The sequence below is a fragment of the Balaenoptera ricei genome, chromosome 10 (genome assembly GCF_028023285.1).
Source record: "Balaenoptera ricei isolate mBalRic1 chromosome 10, mBalRic1.hap2, whole genome shotgun sequence".
NCBI classification, from domain to species: Eukaryota; Metazoa; Chordata; class Mammalia; order Artiodactyla; family Balaenopteridae; genus Balaenoptera; species Balaenoptera ricei.
Genome location: NC_082648.1, coordinates 41339504 through 41360222, shown reverse-complemented (window position 1 = coordinate 41360222; position 20719 = coordinate 41339504). Strand labels below are relative to the sequence as shown.

The window sequence follows — 20719 nt, the reverse complement described above, 5'->3', positions numbered from 1 at the left end:
GGGGGGTGTGAGGAGTGGGTGCTGGGCACCGGTTCAGCTTAGGGGACCCCGCCAGAAAGGAAGCAGACCCTCGGTGTGCTGGGCGGGAGGGGGGTGGTAATCGCTGCTAGAGGGTGGGTCTGCCCGGCGCCTTTGGGGACCCCTGGGGTGAGGGTGGGAAGAGAATGCTGGAGGACGCAGCCCGGGGGTGGAGGGAAGGGGGAGCGGGCTGGACGGCCCGCTCCTTCCCGGGGTCTTGATCCCAGAACAGTAGCCGCTTGTTTTCCCAAGACTGGGGGAGGGAGCGGCCGGAGGAGAGGAGGGGGCGCGCGGAGGGAGGGGTTCCATTCTTCGGTCTCGCCCACCCCTACCCCGTTCCTCCGAAGGGGAGCCGGCCACCCTGCCCGGCGTCCGGGGAGGGGGAGGGGGTGTCCAGACAAAAGGAGCTTGTGCCTTTAAGGCGGGGAGTCCGGGAGCCGGCGGGGAGGGGACTTCTGGATCCGGGGTAGAGGGCGGCTGCGCTGGACAACAAGGGAGGGGGCGAGGGCCGGGCGGACTGCGGACGGCGGGAGGGACGGCCGGGACGCGCGGGCACGGAGCAGGACCGCGGGACGGCCGGCCGGCCGGCCGGAGCCCGCGGCTGCGGCGGGGCGGAGGCCCCGGGGAGGCGCCGACCCCGGCCGGCAGGTGAGACCGCGCGGAGGAGCGTCTGGGGAGGCGGCGGCGCCCGGCGCTCGGCGCTCGGGTCTCCGTGTGGCTGGCAGACTCCCGCGCGGCTCCCGGGAGTTTTGTGTCCGGGCGCGGAAGCCGGCGCGGGGGGAGCCCGAGGCCGTCGAGGCTGGCGGAGGGAAGTCCGGGAGGAGATGGGGGATCGAGGAATCCTGGGTCCGGGGCTCAAGGCTCCCACCCTCACTCCCTGCCCTGTGCTTCCCTTCCTCCACCCGGGGCGAGTTCCCGGCTTGCTGGGAAGAGGGGGAGAGGCATGTGCTGGGGGAGGGGCTGTCCTGAGGTTTTTGCAGCTGGGCTGTGGGTGAGCCTCCGACTTTGAGGTAGAGTGTGATTGTGCTTCGGGGAAGGGGAGGCAGCCTGGGCGGAGGGAGGGATGCCCTCTGTCTGCAGGAGTCCCCCTCCCCTCACCCCAGACCTTGGGAATGAAAGGGCTGGTGTCCAGGCCCGCTGCAGGGTGGGCAGGGTGGGCAGACTTTATTCAGAACAGGGTCTGGGGCCTGACTGAAAAGCTAGAGGTGGCATCAGGCGGTGGACTCTTTTCCTATACCCTCTGCTTACCGGAGTACCCCTGTGACTGGAGGACCCTGGTGGGGTTTGTATGGTTGGGGTGGAGATGGGACCTCAGTGCAGTCTTTAGGGAGACCAAGGGCTGGGGAAGGGAGGAGAAGGGTTGCTGGACCTCCAGATACAGGCCCTGGGGAGGTTTCTCTACATCTGGACAGGCCTGGAATTGAGGCCCACGTCCCAGCCTGGTGGGCGGTGCTGGCACTGAAGTGCCCTGCCTGGGCAGTGCCTTCTTCCATGAACTTTCTGAAGTCCTTTTAAATCCTCTGGAGCTTCCTTTTGCCACCTCCTGGGAACAAGAGGTGACCAGGAAGAGGATTTGGGCGAAGCAGCGCGCAGAGCCATCCTTGGGGCTGCGCCCTGGCCTGCTTCAGACTCTGGGTCTCAGGCTGGAGGATCCAGGTTCGGGAGGGACCTGGGGTCTGGGAGACACTGGGCCTCGGTCTGCCAGGCTGAATGGACATGGCTCCATCCATGGGAGCTGGTGGTGCCTGGAGTAGCAGATCTGTGAGAGAGACCAAAGAAACCAGGACCCAGGGAAGGAGGGGCTCGGAGGCACAAGCTCAGGAGCCTATCTCTGGGGAGGAAGGAGGTGGTCTGTGGTTCGTAGTGATGGGTTCCTGGACAAGGAGGGTTGGGGCCCCATATAGGGAAGTTTTGTGGCTTTGAACAGTGCCCTGCCCTGTTCCCTGCCATACCAGCCTGGCGTGGGGTGCCAGGAGTAAGTTCTCCAAGATGGGCAGTGCCTGGAATGGAGCCCAGGGTGGGATGGTTGCAGTTGGTTGGACAATTACAGATCTCTGAAGCTAGCCACTTGTGGGGTCAGGGTGTTCTTGGGAGGGTCATGCATTCCCCTGGACAGTGTACACGCCTTCCTCTGTGGGTACGAGCCACATGCTAGGCTGTGCTTCCAGGGGGCTGGGAGCATGGCCAGAAACAGGTCTTTTGGGACCAGAGGTCTGGCCAGTGGGGTGGGGGGGCGGTGAGGACAGGTCAGGGGACTGGCGAGGGGGAGGAGGCTGAAGCAAAATGTCATGGGGGGCGGTGGGAAACCTGCTTACTCTGGGCTCTGTCTCACGCAGCTCTGGGGACTGACAGCCGAGGACACAGGGACTGATAGGGCCAGGCGTCTGACTGGCTGGGGAGGTGTGGGTTTTTGCTCACAATTTTCCTGTCCTTCCATCTCTTGGACACTGGCAGGGTTTTGGGTTCAAAGTGGTGTAGGGTGAGGAGAAGAGCTAATGTTTATTGAGTGTGTACTGCATGCCTGACGGGTGCTGTTACATTCTTTCCTCGCAACTCTTATTGTTCCCATTTTACAGATGAAGAAAGTGACATAGAGAGGTGAAGTAACTTGTCCAAGGCCGCGACCCTAGCAAAGAATCACAATAAGGTTTGAAACGTGGTCTCACTCCAAAGATCTTGTTTCTAATGAAGTGTTTTGAAGAGCCAGACTTTCTTTGGTGACCTTTGCCAAATGTCAGCCTGACCAAAAGTCTTGGATTTTTGATCTGTCCCTCCAGATGGTGCCGTTGGTGATGTTAAGGGGTTGAAGGGCCTGCTGCTTCGTGGGATATAGGAGAAGGGATGCCAAGAGAACTTGGTGGAGGGTGTACCAGAGATGGGGGTTTCCCACGTGCAGAGAGGTCCCCAGTCCGCCTTCTGCTTTGTGGGCCCCTGGGTGTCTGCTTGGAGCACTGCTTCTGTGGCTTGAGCGTCTGGTCCTGTGGCCACCTGGGGCAAGCTCTGGGTATTCTCCCCCTTGTCCCCTAGTGAGTACAAATGTCAGTGCTGCTAGCTCTGCAGGTTTAAGTACGAGGAGCCCCTCAGGGTGCCCCGTGGGCATGGAGGAGGGTGGCCTTGGTGGGGACGCAGGCATCCATGGGTGGCAGTGCTCTCACCCTCGCCTTCTCCTGAGCTGGGCTCAGCTGGGAGACACATTGAGGGTGTTGTCATGGAGTTACCCCCCCTCCCCCAGGTCAAGACACTTCCCTCCTGGAGACGTGAGATTTGGGGCTGACTTGATTACTTGTGATCTCTAGAACTTGGGCCAGCTGTATAAAACCACCGTGGACCTCAGTTCTTTTTCTTCTTCTTTTTTTTTTTTTTGCTGTCAAATCTGTCCTGTGCCCCAGATGGCCACAGGACCAGCCTCACAGGGTTTTGGTGAAGATCAGATGGACTTAGGTATGTGAAAGGACCTCGAAAAGTTTCAAGCAGAGGGAAAGTGCATGGGAGTGTTATCCATCCATCCACCCACCTACCCACCTATCTACTCAACGAACATTTATTTAGACCCTACGAGGTGTTGCAGATGCAGCAGTGAGCAAAGCAGGCCAAAATCCTTGCCCTCATGAAGTTGACATTCCAGTTAGGAGAGACAGACAATGAACAAATAAGAAAAATGTATAGAATGGCAGCTGCTGATAAGAGCTGTGGAGAAAAATAAAGCATAAAGCTCGGAAGAGAGATAGGGAGCTCCAGGAAAGGGGGTTGCTATTTTAATAGAGTGGTCAGGGAAAGCTCACTGATAAGGGGACATTTGAGCTGTGACCTGGAGGAGCTCTTATTCTAGGCAGAGGGAACAGCAAGCACCAAGGTCCCAGGCTGTCCCGTGCATGGTGTGTTGGGGAACAGCAAAGAGGTTAAGAGGACTGGAGTGCAGTGAGAAAGATGAAGAATCATATCGTTATTATTATTTCACGTTAGCTTCTCCATACCAATGCTCTTGAGCTTGGTTTCTTTCTCTCTTTTCAACTTATAAATTGGTTGAGTTCCTACTATGAGCCAGGCTCAGTACTTGGGGTACCTGGGGTGGGGATAAAGCTCTGAGCAAAATAGATATCATCCCTTCCCTCCTAACATTTATAGTCAGAGGAGCAGAGTCACACATTAAACAAGGGATGATTTAATGATAATGGTGATCAGTGCCATGGAGGAAATGTATGGAGAGTGAACAGGGGACCAAACTTAGTCTGGGTGGGGGAGCTGGGACATCTTCCTGAGGAAGTTATGTTTAAGCTGTAACCGGAGGAAGGAGTTGAATTTAACTCGGTGAAGTGTGCACAGTGTGTGAGTGTGATGGGGACGGATGTGGAAAGAGATTCCCTGTGGTACAGAGGTCACTGATTGGCAGCTCACAGGCTGAATTCATTCCGTAGATGTGATTTATTTGGCTTGCAGTGTTGAAAAATGTGAATTACTTGCCAGCGTTTAAAAGTCAGGAGATGTCATGTTAAAGCCTCCATTTTTAAAAATTAAGCTTCTGTTGAAAAATCAGAGGATCAGGTTCCACTGGGACACCAGTGGCAACAGTCTCCCAGTGCGGGGTGGTGCTTGACCCTGCTTGGGCTGTGCCCTCTCTCTCCTGAACTGGGCGGCGTTTCTCATTGACAGGCACTCAAGTGGGTCTGTAACCACCAAGAAATCAGTGCCTTTTAGGGAAGAGGTGAATGTTTAAATGAATTGCTTTGGAGTCAGACAGATCTGGGTTAGAATTTTGGTTCTCACACTTGAGTGGCTGCTTGATCTCGGGCAAGTGACTTCACCTCCCTCTGCCTCAGTTTCCTCACCTGGTGGATGGGGATGCCCTGGTCTTCCTCAGAGTCATTTCAGGAGGAGGATGTGTCTGAGGTGCTCAGCTTGGTAATGGGAAGCACTCGGTTAATGAAAGCTGCTGGTGGCGGCCGTGACGGTGGTATTAACACCACCTCATTCCTTTCCTCCCAGCAGGATGTCATGGTTTAGTGGCCTCCTGGTCCCCAAAGTGGATGAACGGAAAACAGCCTGGGGCGAGCGCAATGGGCAGAAGCGTCCCCGCCGCGGGACTCGCTCCAGCGGCTTCTGCACACCCCGTTATATGAGCTGCTTTCAGGGCGCACAGCCACCCAGCCCGACCCCCGCAGCCGCGCCTCGGTGCCCCTGGCAGGATGAGGCCTTCATCCGGAGGGGTGGCCCAGGCAAGGGCCTGGAGCTGGGACTGCGGGCCGTGGCCCTGGGCTTCGAGGACCCTGAGGCGACCGTGGCAGTCGGGGCCGCTGAGGGGGCCCCCGACGCGGCCGCCAGGAGCAGGCGAGCTTGCTGGCGCCGGCTGGTGCAGGTGTTCCAGTCGAAGCAGTTCCGCTCGGCCAAGCTGGAGCGCTTGTACCAGAGGTACTTCTTCCAGATGAACCAGAGCAGCCTGACACTGCTGATGGCGGTGCTCGTGCTGCTCACGGCCGTGCTGCTGGCCTTCCACGCGGCGCCTGCCCACCCTCAGCCTGCCTACGTGGCGCTGCTGGCCTGCGCCGCCATCCTCTTCGTGGCGCTCATGGTGGTGTGCAACCGACACAGCTTCCGCCAGGACTCCATGTGGCTGGTGAGCTACGTGGTGCTGGGCGTCCTGGCAGCGGTGCAGGTCGGCGGCGCCCTGGCAGCCAGCCCTCACAGCCCTTCTGTAGGCCTCTGGTGCCCCGTGTTCTTCGTCTACATCACCTACACGCTCCTCCCCATCCGCATGCGGGCCGCTGTCTTCAGTGGCCTGGGCCTCTCCACCCTGCACTTGATCTTGGCCTGGCAACTCAACCGTGGTGATGCCTTCCTCTGGAAGCAGGTGGGTGGTCCGGGAGGTAGGCGTGGGGGCACAGTCCGGGAACGAGAAGGGGTCTGCTAATCGAGGGTGGGAGAGTCATGGGTGGACACGGGTGAGGGACGTCTGGCTGTATCTGGGAGGAGGGGTGGGTCTTCATTTGGGATCTGGGGCAGAAGGCACTGCTAAGGGAAGGGAAGGCTCCAGAACCTAAAGCCTGTGCTCTGTCCCCGTGGGCCACAGTCTACAGCTCTTTAGCCTGAGGCCCTTGAAATAGCATAATCTGTAGAGCCCCAAAGTAAGGCTGGAGGTGGGCAGGCGACATTTAGCCCCAGGGTTGGGGCAGGGCTGAGAGGGCTGGGTAGGCTATATCCAGACTTTGGCTTCTCTGGCCCCAAGTTGACACTTGAGACTCAGGGCCTGGTGCCTTCCCTGCAGGGCAGCTCTAGGTGGTGATCTGGAGGGATCGAGTAGGTTTTGGGTGGAGTTAGCAAGGGAGGAGTTGCCTCTCCTGGACGGAGGCCAGCCCCGGGAGGATCGGGAAAGTGATGAGTGGGTCAGTTCTGTCCTGGGCCGGGAGTAGTTTGGGGCTGGACTGTTGACGAGAGGGGCTTTAGGCTCTGACCGCATCCTGCCCTCTTCCCACTGGGCACCAGGGCTCTGGCAGCCTGCCTTGAGGCTCTCTGCCCCTGTGGGCTTCCTCCTCTGGCTTCGGAGTGGTGTGTGAGGTGAGGCTGTCGCAGAGGTTTGGCTGCAGGCAGCCCTGGTTGTCCAGTGGGCTGCATTCTTCTCTGGGAGATCGTAGACAGCTAACCTTGCCTCTCCCAGCCTTCGTTTCCCAGTCTGTAGAACTGGGATAAAAATAGTACTTACCTCATGATGTTGCTCTCAGGGCCCCACCCTCTCTGAGTGGAGTAACACCTGACAGGGTAGCGCTCTCACCTGGAGGCAGGGAGCTGCGGGGATGCTGTAGGGGATGGTTCCCAGTGAAGGGACTTCCGGATGTCCCTTGCAGAGAGATGTGAGCCGGTGGAGTTGGCTGTCTCGTGTCATCCCCCTGACCAGGGACAGGGGCTTTTGCCCAGCTGATCCTTTAGGGGCGGCTGTAGGCACAGCCCCCCAGCCAGCACACCTCGTGATCCCTCCATTGGCACCCTGGTTTAGATGGTGCTGTCCTCTGTCTCACTCAAGGTTTGGGGGAGCCAGCCTCTGCCTTGCCCAGGGCTTGTGGCCTGTAGCCCACCCTAGCCCCACCTACAAAGAGGAAGTTGCCTGGGGCTCCCAGGGTGCGAAGCTGGGTGCTCTGGCATGATGCCCTTCCCTGCCCAGCCTGTGGAACAGAATGTACCTTTTTAAGAGTAACCTTATAGCCAGTTTGTTTGTGGAGCACATACCCGCAGGGCACTGTCAGATCTCTTAAAGGGCCAGGGTCCTTCTGCCATTGCTAGCCCCCAGTTTTTCTCCAGGGTAGCTGTCACACTGGGCTTTGGAGCTGGACTGCCCTCTTGGGGAAGGAGGAGCTTGGAGGTGGTGCCTCCCTTCCCCCATCCTCTCTGGCTGGCTGGGGTAGGTGGGTGTCTTTTCCCTGCTCTCAGCTGGCATGGTGCCCAGAGCCAAGCCCAGGGCCTGACGGGGGAGGCGCAGTCCCATGGAGGCCAGGACTATACCAGTCTCCGGCCTCTCCGGGGCACCCAGCTGCAGCCTCACCCAGTGGGCGAGTGAAGAAAGCTGCCCCTGCCCTGTGCCAGTCCTTGGGGCCAGGGCAGCCCATACCACTTCTCTGAGCTGAGAACATGCCTAGATTCTACATCCAGTTGGCGTACAGGTTCTCTGCACCCAGCTGGCTTACAGGTTTCTGGGTTGGATGGGGCTGTGGCCTCCTTTCTAGGCTCCTTGGTCAGCCCCTTCCCGGATCCAGCCCCTTCATCCTCCTATGACCTGCTCACTCAGACACACTGAGCGATTTCACCCAGTGCCCCAGCCCAGCCTGGAGTCTCCTACAGTGCCCTGACATCCATTTTTTCTCACAGTCGGATAGGGGTCTGTGTACAGATCTATTTCGGTCTCTTGTCCCCCTTTCCCTTCCCTCCACCATGACTCACATTTTCCTCTTGGGCTCCTGGGGCCAGGAAGGGAAGTTGCCTGGTTTGCCCCCCTTTCCTTCTCCCCCACTGGGGGCTATTCTTAGAAACCCCCGGGGGAGATAGTGTACCCCCCCCTCTTCACCCCTGCTGCTGGGAGGGGGGGCCTTGTGAGCTGGACTGAGAAGGGAAGCTGGGAGGCCAGTCCTAGAGGACGGGAGCTGGAGATGGCTGGGGGTTAGCCAGACCCCTCCATCTTACCCAAGGAAAATGAAACCAAGGTCCCAGAGATTGAGTGACATGCCCAAGTTTGCAGGACTAGTTCTGGTTCCGGGCAGAGCCCAGAACTCCTGGCTTCCAATTGGTGCTCTTGCCCTCCCTTCTCCCCAAACCAGAGCCCTGCCCCAGCCAACTCTGGGGTGGAGCCACAAGTTCCAGGTTAACCCCTGAATTTCCAGAAACACTGAGGTCGGCTTCCCTTAGACTTGCTCTCCAGTCAGTGCTGCTGCTGCTGACTGAGGGCGGAACATCCTAGGATCGGGGTCCTAGGGTATGGGGCCTGGCTGGGCCAAGTGTTGGGGGTGGCCCAGGCATGGTGGCACCCCATCCCAGTTCCGAAGGGTTCTTTGTGTCAGTAGAATTGATGATTCCCAAGCCTGGGTTCTGAGGCTGGGCCTCAAGAGCTTAGGTGAGTGGAGTGAGTAGGAATCCTGGGAACCTGGAATGTAGTTTACAGTAGGGTTAGGACACAGCTTTGGAGTCTGACTGTCCTGGACTCAAGTCCCACACTGGCTACTACCAGCTGTGTGATCTTGGGCAAGTTACATAGCTTCTCTGTGCCTGAGTCTCTCACCTTTCAAATGAGATAGTGCTACTGATTTCATAGAGTTGTAAGAAATACATTCGTTAACATATAGAGGACACCTGTAGAATCTAGGCACATTAGTAGGCAGCCAACAAATTAGCTCCAGTAATAATAATAGTAGAATTATTATTATATTAATTTACGTCAGGGCAGGGAGGGACCTTGGAGATCTTATTCTCCCTCTCCAGGTTCTAGATGAGCATACAGGTCCCTAGAGATGAGGTGACTTGTCCTGGGCACTCACAGGAAGATGTAGAGCTCAGGTCTCCTGGGTGTCGTCCTGTAAGGAGAACCACATGCAGAAGGAGCATCATTTGTCCTCTGTTTGGGGTGTTTGTGGGGCAGGGCATCATAGTGTGCTGGGCCCAGGCCTGTGACCTACCTGGCCCTGGTTGGTGCTTCTGCTTCCAGGAGCTGTGAGAAGATCACATTTCTAGCCATGGAGTGATCCAGGCAGGGAGCTGGAGTCCTGTGGGGATGGGGAGGTATTGCAGGGGTGGGGACAGCTTGGGAAAGACAGGGCACAGGATCCTGGCTTCCTCCCCAAAACAGTGCATCTACAGAGAGCCTAGCTAGTTGCGCCTGTGTGTGTTGGGGGTGGTCACCATTTGCCTCTGCCACCCCTCTGCAGCTCGGTGCCAACATGCTGCTGTTCCTCTGCACCAATGTCATTGGCATCTGCACACACTACCCGGCTGAGGTGTCTCAGCGCCAGGCCTTTCAGGAGACCCGTGGTTACATCCAGGCCCGGCTGCACCTGCAGCATGAGAATCGGCAGCAGGTGGGGCTGCCCCCTCTGATCACGGCCTTCCCCCATCTCACCTGCAAATAGCTTGCAGATTGGATCCACCATCTCATGCAACTCCATGGAATAGTGTGAATGGTTCCCCCTGATTGTGCATCACAGAGGCCCTTTGACACTGGGGTTCCTGTCCTGTCTGAGGGTGGGAGGGAGTAGATGGAGTGCATCTGAGGGGTTGAGTGGGGTGTAGTCAGAGAAGGCCGGGATGTATGTCTGCTGAGGACTCTAATGGGGGAGGGTCAGGCCACGGTCCAGAAGGGAAGCTCAGGTCTCCAGAGAGGTCTGGGAGGGTTTTGGGGATGTGGAGGGACCAGGAAGGATTAAAATGTGAGGCCAAGAAGATAGTGGTCCTCTGTTGAAACCACTGGTCTAGGAGCGGCTGCTGCTGTCCGTGTTGCCCCAGCATGTTGCCATGGAGATGAAAGAAGACATCAACACAAAGAAAGAAGACATGATGTTTCACAAGATCTACATCCAGAAGCATGACAATGTCAGGTAGGGTGGGGGTGGGGAGGATGCCGGGAGAGGTGCGGGATCTGGGAGTCTTTGAGGGCCACATGGCCCTTCCATCTTCTGCCATCGTCCTCAGCATCCTGTTTGCGGACATTGAAGGCTTCACCAGCCTGGCATCCCAGTGCACGGCGCAGGAGCTGGTCATGACCCTGAACGAGCTCTTTGCCCGCTTTGACAAGCTGGCTGCGGTGAGGGTGCTAGGGCTTGGGGGTGGGGCCGACGGGGTGAGGGCAAGCCTCATTGGCAGTGGCCTTGGGGGATGGGGGCCGATGGAATCTGCAGTGAGGGTAGTGGGCCAGGCAGGCTGGGCTGGAGTAAAGGTGACTCTCCCCCCACTCTTTCTCCTTTAGGAAAATCACTGCCTGAGGATCAAGATCTTAGGGGACTGTTACTATTGTGTGTCAGGGCTGCCGGAGGCCCGGGCAGACCATGCCCACTGCTGCGTGGAGATGGGGGTGGACATGATCGAGGCCATCTCGTGAGCACCGTCCCCTCCCAGGCTTCCTGGAACTGAGGGTGCCCCAGCCTGCTCCTACCCTTTGATGTGTCCTCAGGACTTTTTCTCAGTCTTGGCTGTCTCCCTGTCTTGGAGATCCATCACTGGGGAGGGGAAAGGATCTTTCTTCAGCCTGTGTGAAGACCCATGTGCACCTTAGACTCCAGCCAGCTGGGGTGGGGTAGGGGGAGCCAGGGTGAGGGGGATTTGGGCTGGAGAAAATGCCAACTGAGTAGACCCAAAGGGAGGGTAGTGATTCCTCCTCTCCTAGTCAGTCCCATAAGATGCTGCTGGGCCCCTGCTGGTGAGCAGGGTTCCCAAACATTTGTCCTTGGGCCCCATGCAGCCTCTTGCCCGTGTCCTGCTGAGGGTGTGCCGTGTGCCCTGCGACTGGGTCTGTCCTTGCCCGCTTGGCTCCAAGGCGAGCACAGGGCCTGGGCTCTGGGCTGGGAGTGGGGAGGACTGTGCCGGGGGCTAAGCCTGGCCGCCTCCTCCCAGGCTGGTGCGCGAGGTGACAGGTGTGAACGTGAACATGCGCGTGGGCATCCACAGTGGGCGCGTGCACTGCGGCGTCCTTGGCCTGCGGAAATGGCAGTTCGATGTGTGGTCCAATGACGTGACTCTGGCCAATCACATGGAGGCCGGGGGCCGGGCCGGGTGAGCGTGCGTCCAGGGGGCGAGGGGTGGGAGCCCCTGGCAGAGCAGGGCTCTCACCCTCCTGTCCCGCCCGCGCAGCCGCATCCACATCACCCGGGCCACGCTGCAGTACCTGAACGGGGACTACGAGGTGGAGCCAGGCCGCGGCGGGGAGCGCAACGCCTACCTCAAGGAGCAGCACATTGAGACCTTCCTCATCCTGGGAGCCAGCCAGAAACGGGTCAGGGCCGGGGTAGGGCGGCGGTGGGCAGACGGGGAGAGGGGCAGATGGGGGGAGCTGGCAGAGGCCTTCTCCGGGCCACTCTTCCCAGCCTGTGCCCACGCTGCCCACACAGAAAGAGGAGAAGGCCATGCTGGCCAAGCTGCAGCGGGCGCGGGCCAACTCCATGGAGGGGCTGATGCCACGCTGGGTGCCCGACCGCACCTTCTCCCGGACCAAGGACTCCAAGGCTTTCCGGCAGATGGTGAGGGGCCCACGGCGCCGGGACCTGGGGCCTCGCTCTCCCGTCTCCCTCAGCACTCTGTGTCCTCCTTGCCTCTGCTGCCTTCCTTGTCATGGCTGCCGTCTCCGTAGTTTCTGGAATTGGGGATAGGAGGGATGATTTCACCCCAGGGGTCCCAATCCCCCCAGAGTCTGTGGGGAGAGCCCTCAGCGCAGTGCTGAGGGTGGGGAAGGGATTGTAGAGGTGAAGGTCGCCTGCCCTTCACCTCACTCGCACACTCTGTCCCTTTCTCCAGGGCATTGATGATTCCAGCAAAGACAAGTAAGTCAGGTTGTTGAGTAGGGAAGAAGGGCTGGGCGAAGGCACTTGCACCCTGGGGCGGGGTTGCGGGGAGCCGAGATCCCCCTCTTCCCTGGACCTTAGATGTGTCTTACGGGAGCAGGTGCCACCCACCCCGCTCACACTCCTTCTTTGAGTGCTTCCTGTGCCCCTCCCTTCTCATCGCCTGTCACATGGCAGTGCTCAGGCACCTGGTGAAGCCATGTCCCCTGCCCTCAGCCGGGGTGCCCAGGACGCCCTGAACCCTGAGGATGAGGTAGACGAGTTCCTGGGCCGTGCCATCGATGCCCGCAGCATCGATCAGCTGCGCAAGGACCACGTGCGCCGGTTCCTGCTCACCTTCCAGAGAGAGGATCTTGAAAAGAAGGTTTGGGGGATGCAAGGGCAGAAGGAGGAGGGCTGTGGGAGGAGGGGAGGTCCCGGCAGGGAAGTCTGAGCACAGGTGAGGTTTCTGGGGAATGGGGAGAGGTTTCTGGGGAGTGGGGAGGTGACCACAGGGCACAGTGGGGATTCATATCAACTGGGCCAACTGGTAGTGCCCTGCCTTCCCCAGGGCGGAGCCAGCGCCCAGCTCAGTCTCCTCTCCCTCAGTACTCGCGAAAGGTGGACCCCCGCTTCGGAGCCTACGTGGCCTGTGCCCTGTTGGTCTTCTGCTTCATCTGCTTCGTCCAACTCCTCGTCTTCCCACCGTGAGAGCCCTGTCCCTCCTCGCTTGGCTTCTCTTCCCGCTACCACTTCCCACAACCTTCCTAAACATCCTCGCAAGCACACGGTCCCTGGGGCCCACAGCCTGCCTGCCCAGGGAGTGGGACGAGGATGTCCAGATCTTCCAGAGTAACATTTTCCCTGGCCCTCTTCCGCCCCAGCTCAGCCCTGATGCTTGGGATCTATGCCAGTATCTTCCTGCTGTTGCTGGTCACCGTGCTGACCTGCGCCGTGTACTCCTGTGGCTCTGTACGTGGGGGGCCTTCCAGGGCTGGTGGGGGAGGCCAGGCCAAGGGCGGGGAGGGAGGAGAAGGCCGAGCCTCTGCCATTGGGCCCCATCCCTGGGTGACCTTACCCGTTGGCTGACGTGGCCTCCGTCTCTCTGTCTCCCGCCTCCCGGCAGCTGTTCCCTGCGGCCCTGCGACGTCTGTCTCGCAGCATCGTCCGCTCGCGGGCACACAGCACTGCGGTTGGCATCTTTTCCGTCCTGCTTGTGTTCACCTCTGCCATCGCCAACATGGTAAAGTTCCAGTGGGAATTTTTCTGCCCCTCCTCTGTTCCAAGCACTGTTCTGGGTGCTGGGGGTACAGAGAGGAATGAGACACATTTCCTGCCCAAAGCAAGGGTGAGGTTAACCCCTGTCCTCTCTCCTTGCTCCCCCTACCTCTTGTCATCCCTCAGTGAGAAGTTGGGCCCCTGGGGTGTAGGGCCCCTGGGTTATAAGGCATGGCCCTTGTAACCCCTCCCCTCCCCGGTTACCCTGATATACCTCCCCCGACTTTTGCAGTTCACCTGTAACCACACCCCCATACGGACTTGCGCAGCCCGGATGCTGAACTTAACGCCTGCTGACATCACCGCCTGCCACCTGCAGCAGCTCAATTACTCACTGGGCCTGGATGCTCCCCTGTGTGAGGGCACCGCATCCAGTTGCAGCTTCCCTGAGGTGTCCAAGTGGTGCTCGGAAGGGGTGGAGGGTGTCCTGATCAGTTCCGTTTATCGACCCTGCTGTGCCAACCCTGATGATGGGCACTGGGGACCCAGGATCTCACCAGAGTCTCCAACTCCAGGAGCAGCCCGGGGCCCTGGTGTGCTTTAGGGGTGTGTGGAGGGTGAAGGAGGTTTGGGTTTGAGGTTGTGGAGGGGAGCTTGGGTCAGGTGGGGGCGTGCAGCGTTCTCCCTGCATGGGAGCGCCATGGCCTCTGCCTTCACCCAACACTGCCTCTGCCGTTGCTCCCCAGTACTTCGTCGGGAACATGTTGCTGAGTCTCTTGGCCAGCTCCGTCTTCCTGCACATCAGTAGCATCGGGAAGCTGGCCATGATCTTTGTTCTGGGGCTCATCTATTTGGTGCTGCTTCTGCTGGGTCCCCCGGCCACCATCTTTGACAACTATGACCTACTGCTTGGCGTCCATGGCTTGTGAGTTTATCCTCAGCCCCTTTAATCCCCCAGGAGCTTCTTGACCCTGCTGGGTCGCTGTGAGCCCCCTGTGCCCTTGGAATGCTACCACTCACCCCTCACATGTTGGGGGAAAGGAGGCAGCACATGACCCCCAACAGTCACCTCAGGGAAACCCCAGTCCTGGGAAATCCCTTGGTCTTTAGGGTAGACATTAAAAAAAAATTCCCTCTTGCATTTGCATTTTGCTTTCATATCCACTCTTAACTACCTATAGGTCACACAGCTGCTTGGTGGTAGAGCCCTGGCTAGGAAAGGAACCAAAACTCTGACTCCCGCTTGAGGGCTTTGCCTGGGACAACACACTGGCTTTTCCTCTGCAAAACCTCACCCCGTGGGATATGTGGTAGAAATATATGGTGCGGTGGAAAAAGCCTCTGGAGTCTGCTGTTTGAATCCCTACTCTGCCACTTATTAGCTGTGTGTCTTTGGATCGGTGAATTAACTTCTCTGAGCCTCAATTTCCTCATCCGTAAAACGGCAATGCCATCTATATCACAAGGTAGTTGTAAAGATTATTGTAACTAACATTTATCGAAGGCTTGCTGATGCCAAGCGCTCTGCCAAGCCTTTTGCGTGCATTATTTAGATCTGATCACTCTTTGATTGATGAGGAAGCCGAGGCTTAGAGAGTTAAGCAACTTGTTCCAGGTGACATAGCTGGTGAGTAGAGGAGCCAGGAGTGGAACCTCTGCTCTTAATGAGTTAATAGAAGCAAAAGCCTTGGCCTAGTGCCTGATTTATGGTGCTCAGTAAATGCAGTTTCCGTCTCCCCTTCCATGCCCCGACCTGGCAACCCAGGAAGAACCGATGACTTTGTCTCTTGTGTCTTCCTGCCAGGGCTTCTTCCAACGAGACCTTCAGTGGGCTGGACTGGTGAGTGAGGGCTCTAGGGCAGCAAAGGGTGGGGCTGCCATATGCCTCCTTCAGACACTGAGCTTGCCTCTGCTTCCCTCAGCTCAGCCGCAGGGAGGGTGGCACTCAAATATATGACCCCCGTGATTCTGCTGGTGTTTGCACTGGCGCTGTATCTGCATGCCCAGCAGGTGGAATCAACTGCCCGCCTGGACTTCCTCTGGAAACTGCAGGTGACTGGGTGGACTCGGGGGTGAGGGAAGATCCTAGGGGCAGAGCCTGGGCCACGCCAGGCATCTCTTAGGCTGGCCAGGGCTCAGGCTGCCCCAAGCCCACCCTGGCTCCATGCCTTCTCTGTGCCCGTCCCCTATCCCCCGCCTCATCCTGTCCCTGCCCCCTCTACTTCTTTGCCTGTTCTTTAGGCGTCATCTGTCCATGCCTTTCTTCTCCACGTGGTTCCCTCTGATGCCCATCTCCAGGTGTTGGCCGCTGCACCCATGCCTTATGAATGTTGGGCAGTGGGTGATGGGTGTGGTGTCCACAGGCAACAGGGGAGAAGGAGGAGATGGAGGAGCTCCAGGCATACAACCGGCGGCTGCTACATAACATTCTGCCCAAGGACGTGGCTGCCCACTTCCTCGCCCGGGAGCGCCGGAATGATGAGCTCTACTATCAGTCATGTGAGTGTGTGGCCGTCATGTTTGCCTCCATTGCCAACTTCTCTGAGTTCTACGTGGAGCTAGAGGCAAACAATGAGGGTGTCGAGTGCCTGCGGCTGCTCAACGAGATCATCGCTGACTTCGATGAGGTACTTGTCCAGTCGGCTGGTGCTGGCAGAGGGTGGGGGGACTTGGGGACCAGAGGAGTGGGGAGAACTTTGGATAAGGAGGCCAGGATTGGAGGGGATGGTTGGTACTGGGAGGAGGAAGGGAGATCTGATGGGACCCAGAGATGTCAGGGGTAGGAGTAAAGGTAGGTACAGTGGAGTCAGGGACAGGTGCTCACGAAGGTGTCACAGGTAGCAAGCTCAGCCCCAGTGGGGCAGGGTCATCATTGTTGGGGAGCAAAGGAGGATGTGAGGATCTGTGGAGGGACCAGGATAGGTAGCAGGTGGGGGTCATTGAAGACAAAGCTGGTAATCTGTAGACTATGGCCCCATAAGGCCAAGTCAGCAAGATGATCCCCTGAATAGAGAAAATGGAAGCAAAATATGAAGAAGTGACCTGAACATCCAGGTCAGGAGTGGGTTGTTCCCTATTCTGGAGGGAAGGCACTTCCTCAGCCTGGGACTCAGTTTCCCCAAAGGTGAGGGTTGGAATAATTGATGCCTGATATCCCTCCTGTGGTTCTGGGTGCTGTAACGAGCTGTCGAAGTTGACCTGGAGCTGTGTGCTCAAGTCCTGGCTTGGGTTTTGACGGCTGCCCGGTGAGGGAGCCTGTTTTCCCTGCTCCTTAGTCCTGCACTGAGAGCCGCAGCTGGAAGCGGGGCTCACTTGCCGAAAGGAGGGGCGTGTTGAGCCAGGGAAGTGGAGAAGGGGGCCAGGGCGTGGCAAGGATTGAGGCTTGAGGCAGGGCTGGGTTTGGCCTGTCTGCCTTGACAGCCAGGTCCCCCTGTGCGGTCCAGATCATCAGCGAGGAGCGGTTCCGGCAGCTGGAGAAGATCAAGACGATTGGTAGCACCTACATGGCTGCCTCTGGGCTGAATGCCAGCACCTATGATCAGGTGGGCCGCTCCCACATCACTGCCCTTGCCGACTACGCCATGCGGCTCATGGAGCAGATGAAGCACATCAATGAGCACTCCTTCAACAATTTCCAGATGAAGATCGGTGAGAGGGCCCGGCTGATGGCAGGTTTTCCCAGGGCCGTTTCTGGGTGAAGCTGAGGCCGCAGGCTGGGGATGGCGTCTCGTATTCCCCATCAGGAGTCCTGTGGGGCTTTTCTTTTCTCCCACCTCCTCTATTGTCTGATAGTAAGAACAGAGATCATTTATTGAAGGCCTGCTCTGTGCTAAGCACTGTCCCAGGCTTTTTTTTTTTTTAAAACACATATCAATCCTCACATTATTATCCCCTTTCACAGATAAAGAGATGGACTCTCAGAGAGAGTAAATCACTCAGCCAAGGTTATACAGCTAGTAAACGGCTGAACTGGGATTCAAGACCAGGTTTAGCTACACTCCAGTACCCGTGTCCTTTTCTGTGGCCAGTCTGATAAGAGGCACTTCCTCTCAGATGAACTGGTGAATGGGAATGGTTAATAGCATGGGTTCTGGAGTCAGACTGTCTGCTTTGAATTCTGGCTGTTCCACTTAACTGGCTTATTTAGCAAGTTGTCTAACTTCTCTAAACTTCAGGTATCTTTTCTGTAAAGTGGGGATGATGATACCTGTCTTTTGGGGCTGTTGAGAGGATGAGATAGTGTGAAACGCTTACAGAGTGGTTGGCACAGAGCGCGCATCGGTAGATTAGCTGCTGTTCTAGCATAGCCGTCTTGACTCAGGGGAGCTCCTCAGCTGATATGCCTGCATCTTCCATTCTTTACGACTAGGAGGCTTGTCCCTTTTCCAGTTTCTTCTCTGGGTCCTTCTAAAGGTGCCCGGAGGTGGGTGCCTCCCTGGGCTGACTGTGGAACAGCCAGTGCTCTCGATTGCTTACTGCTGTCCCCACCTACCCCAGGGCTGAACATGGGCCCAGTTGTGGCAGGCGTCATTGGGGCTCGGAAGCCGCAGTATGACATCTGGGGGAACACAGTGAATGTCTCTAGCCGCATGGACAGCACGGGGGTCCCCGACCGAATCCAGGTGAGGGGGATGTGAGCAGAGGCTGGGAGGGGTATGGGTCCAGAGGGCTTCCGCAGGGCCCTCTCTGCAGTCAGCTAGGACAGGGGAAGGGTGGCGCTGTTCTCTGGTTGGTGGAGTCGGGGTTGGGGGAGGGGAGCTAGCATGAGCAGAGAACCCCTGGACTCCTGCAAATGCAGCAGGAAGGATCCTGGGCTAAGCAGGTTCCCCTCCCACCCCACCTCCCCAGGTGACCACGGACCTGTACCAGGTTCTAGCGGCCAAGGGCTACCAGCTGGAGTGTCGAGGGGTGGTCAAGGTGAAGGGCAAGGGGGAGATGACCACCTACTTCCTCAATGGGGGCCCCAGCAGTTAGCAGGGCCCAGCTACAAATTCGGCTGAAAGGACCAAGGTGGGCATTTGAGTGGACTCTGTGCTCGCTGGGGGAGGCTGTGACAGGGGCCGCTGAGCCTCCAGACCCTGCTGACCACAAAAGGGAACACCCCAGCAGGCTGTACGTGGACCATGCTCGTCTGCCCTCAGGCTGGTGAATGAGGGGATACCAAGAGGATTATGCAAGTGGCTTTCTTTCTTAACTGGGGTAGGGGCTGTTTTCTCTCCTTTTTTCCAGCTTTTGGGAGCAGGGGAGGGGGCAGCAGCAGAGGCAGCGGGATGTCTCCTGCCTGAGAGATTAAAATGGCAGCTTGCCACGCCCGCCCTTTCCCTGTCTGTCTGGGCACTAGGCTCAGGGCTGGGCCCTTCCTTTCCCTCTTTTTCCTGGGAATATTTTGTATAAAGACTGGGGCAGGCTTGAAGAGTGCCTACTCCATCCTTGCCTTCCTTTGCTATGCCTGCATCCCCAGCATGGGTCCTGGGCACTCCCCACCCCAGCCAGGTCTCCCTCACAGACACAGGGCACGGGAGGGAGATGTTCTGGGGACCCAGCTCTGTCCATATTTCAGGGGAATGTTTCCATTTGCCAAATCCTAGTCCCATGATCTGTCCCCAAAGGGGAACAAAGGGACTTCTGACAGCTCAGATTAGCCCCGTTTCCTGCACAGCTCCAGGGAAAGGGGCATCTGGTCTCATTGGTACTGTGAAAATGCCCAGCCGGAGAGCAAGCGTGTGCGTGGGGATGTCAGAAGATCAGGAGCTGGATGTTCGCCTGCAGGTGCCAAAGAGAGCAGGCCGGCCAGGGACGGGGGTGGTGCCAGACTCTGATCCGAGGGTCAGGATCAGGCCCCTCTGCCCCAGCGCTCTCTTGCTGTCTGCTGCAAGGGGGCACGGAGCATCTCTACCCCTTCTGTTGCCAAATAGAAAAGGGCCAGGGCATGGAGGAAGATGACCCTGATCCCAAATCTGTCCTCCCAAGCCTCTGGCACTGGGGAGGGCCTGTGTGTCTGTGTAACCGTGCGTGCACGGTGGTCTGTGTGTGTGTGTGTCTGTGTAACCGTGCGTGCACGGTGGTCTGTGTGTGTGTGTGTGTGTCTGTGTAACCGTGCGTGCACGGTGGTCTGTGTGTGTGTGTGTGTGTCTGTTTTCCTGGTCTGTGTGTCTTTGTGCTCCTGTTCCTTGGCTCTCCACCCCGGGTTGCCTCTTTCCTGTGGCTTCTGTCTTCTGGGAATAAGGCAGGATTCCTGATTTCAAGGGATGGAGAGAGAGGCCCCTGTTGCACAGGAGTGGGATGGGGTGTGGTAGCAAGAGGGTGGCCCTGGCGAGAGGAATCCTTTTTGTGCCAAATCCCTAAGTGCCGTTTGGGGGCCACGTGTGCAGCATGACTGTCTCCCTGCCTGGGGCAGGGACCCAAGCGCCTGCTTGAGGCCCACAGTGCTCCTTGCACTTGAACTGTCTGGGGTTTGGTGGGCAGAGGCTCAGGAGTTTCCTGGGCTCCCCAGCTGGTGTCCTGGGATGTGGTATGCTTTGGGGCTGGGGTAGCATGGGATCCCTCTGAGGACCCAGATTCTGGTACTAAGGGCTAGGGGAGGGGAACCTGGACCTCAGCCTTCCCCAGCCTTCAGCTTGAGCCTAGCCTGCTCCGGGGCTCCCCAGTCCCCACGAAGCCTGCAAGAGCTGGCAGGAGGGTTAGGAGGGCTGGACCCTAGATTCCCTTCCTATCCCTGCCTGCCTTTTACCCTCTTCCCTGCAACCTCCTTGCCTCTGGACTGAATTAGTTGGTGCCTTGGTTTCTCTGTCTGTACCTATTTAAGCCAGAGGCATTACCCAGGATTTTGCTTGAAGATCGCGTTGTCTTTGAGGCGTTAGAGAGGCAGAGGAGAGAGGGTCCCAGAGTTGCTGGGTTTGGGGATTGGAAGGGGCAGGTGGTACTCTTGCCCTTTCTCATGTCCTTTCTGACCCTAGCTCCTTGCAGAAGCCTGGTTTCTGGCTCGTACTGCCTGCTTTGGGGGATCTTCATGCATCAACCAAATGGGCCATCAGTCACTTCATTAGCCAAGGCAGGAGAAGGGGAAAAGACTAGTCGGTCCAGACAGAAAGTCAACTCCCCTTCCGTCAGCCACATCCCTGGACAGGAAGGTTCTGCGTGGGGTCCTGGGGCGGCGATGAGGCTATAAGGAGACCAGAGTGGGAGGACTGCAGTCTTGGGTGACTTGTCTCTGCTTCTTGCCAGGTGGCAGGGGCCTGTCCACACCCTGGCTCCCTGCACCGCAGTGCCAGCCATGTGCTTCCCCCGGGCTGACGTTGCCCCCTTCCTCGCCAGTTGCGGGAGGGAGTCAGTGGATGGGAGGCCCATGGACTTTGGTTTTATAATGTAACCAGTGTGTGTGTGTAGGGGGGGAGGGTGTGTATACCATGTATTTCAGTGAAATATTTAATATATTTAAATATCAATAAAAATCAAACTCTTTGTAAAATTCCCTGTTCTCTGCA

At 57.8% G+C, this 20719-nt stretch overlaps 1 protein-coding gene across 9 annotated transcripts; it reads left to right on the top strand.

Moving 5' to 3' along the window:
* The first annotated feature begins 578 nt into the window (after nt 1–578).
* Nucleotides 579–20703, top strand: ADCY6 (adenylate cyclase 6). 9 transcript variants are annotated; one of them, XM_059935791.1, is made up of 24 exons: nt 590–666; nt 2595–2665; nt 3408–3459; nt 5002–5863; nt 9417–9566; nt 9961–10082; nt 10177–10288; nt 10451–10578; nt 11095–11253; nt 11332–11473; nt 11589–11717; nt 11992–12017; nt 12255–12402; nt 12627–12724; nt 12902–12989; nt 13144–13260; nt 13528–13686; nt 13982–14160; nt 15040–15075; nt 15158–15287; nt 15599–15862; nt 16679–16883; nt 17733–17857; nt 18895–20703. In XM_059935791.1, the coding sequence occupies exons 4-24, from the start codon at nt 5006–5008 to the stop codon at nt 18931–18933; spliced, it is 3414 nt and encodes a 1137-aa protein (XP_059791774.1). In that variant the 5' UTR covers nt 590–666; nt 2595–2665; nt 3408–3459; nt 5002–5005; the 3' UTR covers nt 18934–20703. The 9 variants fall into 9 exon arrangements, with proteins under 9 accessions (XP_059791767.1, XP_059791770.1, XP_059791774.1 ...); XM_059935786.1 differs by having other exon boundaries at nt 591–666; nt 5005–5863; nt 18084–20703; XM_059935783.1 differs by having other exon boundaries at nt 591–666; nt 18084–20703.
* Nucleotides 20704–20719: the final 16 nt, after the last annotated feature.

What these genes read in the sequence shown, in the direction of transcription:
- ADCY6 (XM_059935784.1), top strand. Translation starts at nt 5,006, where the DNA reads ATGTCATGGTTTAGTGGCCTCCTGGTCCCCAAAGTGGATGAACGGAAA. An exon ending in CCAAGGCTTTCCGGCAGATG is followed by an intron (nt 11,718 to 11,991) that starts GTGAGGGGCCCA and finishes CCCTTTCTCCAG; the next exon opens with GGCATTGATGATTCCAGCAA. An exon ending in CAATTTCCAGATGAAGATCG is followed by an intron (nt 16,884 to 17,732) that starts GTGAGAGGGCCC and finishes CACCTACCCCAG; the next exon opens with GGCTGAACATGGGCCCAGTT.